The sequence below is a fragment of the Tupaia chinensis genome, unplaced genomic scaffold (genome assembly GCF_000334495.1).
Source record: "Tupaia chinensis unplaced genomic scaffold, TupChi_1.0 Scaffold143913_1, whole genome shotgun sequence".
NCBI lineage: Eukaryota > Metazoa > Chordata > Mammalia > Scandentia > Tupaiidae > Tupaia > Tupaia belangeri.
In genome coordinates this window covers 1,924,886-1,925,513 of record NW_006203764.1, presented here as the reverse complement: position 1 = coordinate 1,925,513, position 628 = coordinate 1,924,886, and the positions used below count along the sequence as shown (strand labels likewise).

The window sequence follows — 628 nt, the reverse complement described above, 5'->3', positions numbered from 1 at the left end:
CACTGCGGCCTCTTGGGTAATGCCCGAGAAATCTGACCAGTTGGCGAACAGGCCTGCGATGCCCATGCCCGTCAGGACGTCCCTGAGGTCGTGGGCTCCAGAGATGGAGAACTTCGGGATATACAGGTTCACCTGGCTGCACGGCAAGCAGAGGGCAGAAATCTGACCAGTTGGCGAACAGGCCTGCGATGCCCATGCCCGTCAGGACGTCCCTGAGGTCATGGGCTCCAGAGATGGAGACCTTCGGGATATACAGGTTCACCGGGCTGCACGGCAAGCAGAGGGCGTGAGGCCTTGCAGGGCCTCCTCTGGCCAGCTGACCTTCCTCCTGTGATCCCCCAGCCCTTCCTGGCTGAACCTGCTCTCTGGGGACAGGAGAGGGCCAGGGCGAGAGGTAGCATCTGCCTCTCCTGGTCAGCTTCCTCTCTGGGCCTCTGACGTGCAAATTCCTTTCTCTGCAGTTCCTCTGAGCCCATTCTACCCATAATGCAGCAGGGCCACTGAGCATTTAGGGCAGGTCCCTGAAGAAGTCCCTTTAGTCCCCGGAGCATCCACTATAAGAACAGGAGGAAAGGGAAGCTGCCAGCCTGGCCCCAGCCCTGCTGCTACTGCTGCAGGGGACAGCCCA

At 60.5% G+C, this 628-nt stretch overlaps 1 protein-coding gene across 3 annotated transcripts in view; it reads right to left on the bottom strand.

Annotated features, from left to right (window-relative positions):
• Nucleotides 1-628, bottom strand: part of SERPINA6 (serpin family A member 6) — a 29,224-nt gene that overhangs the window by 8,367 nt on the left and 20,229 nt on the right. The window contains exons 4-5 of one of the 3 annotated variants that reach the window (XM_014582900.2): nt 168-266; nt 10-37 (exon numbers count right to left, since the gene is read on the bottom strand). In XM_014582900.2, the coding sequence (XP_014438386.1) occupies nt 10-37; nt 168-266 (127 nt within the window). Of the gene's footprint in view, nt 1-9; nt 137-167; nt 267-628 lie in introns of all 3 variants that reach the window. The other 2 variants (XM_027767081.1, XM_006165388.3) reach the window with 2 other exon arrangements.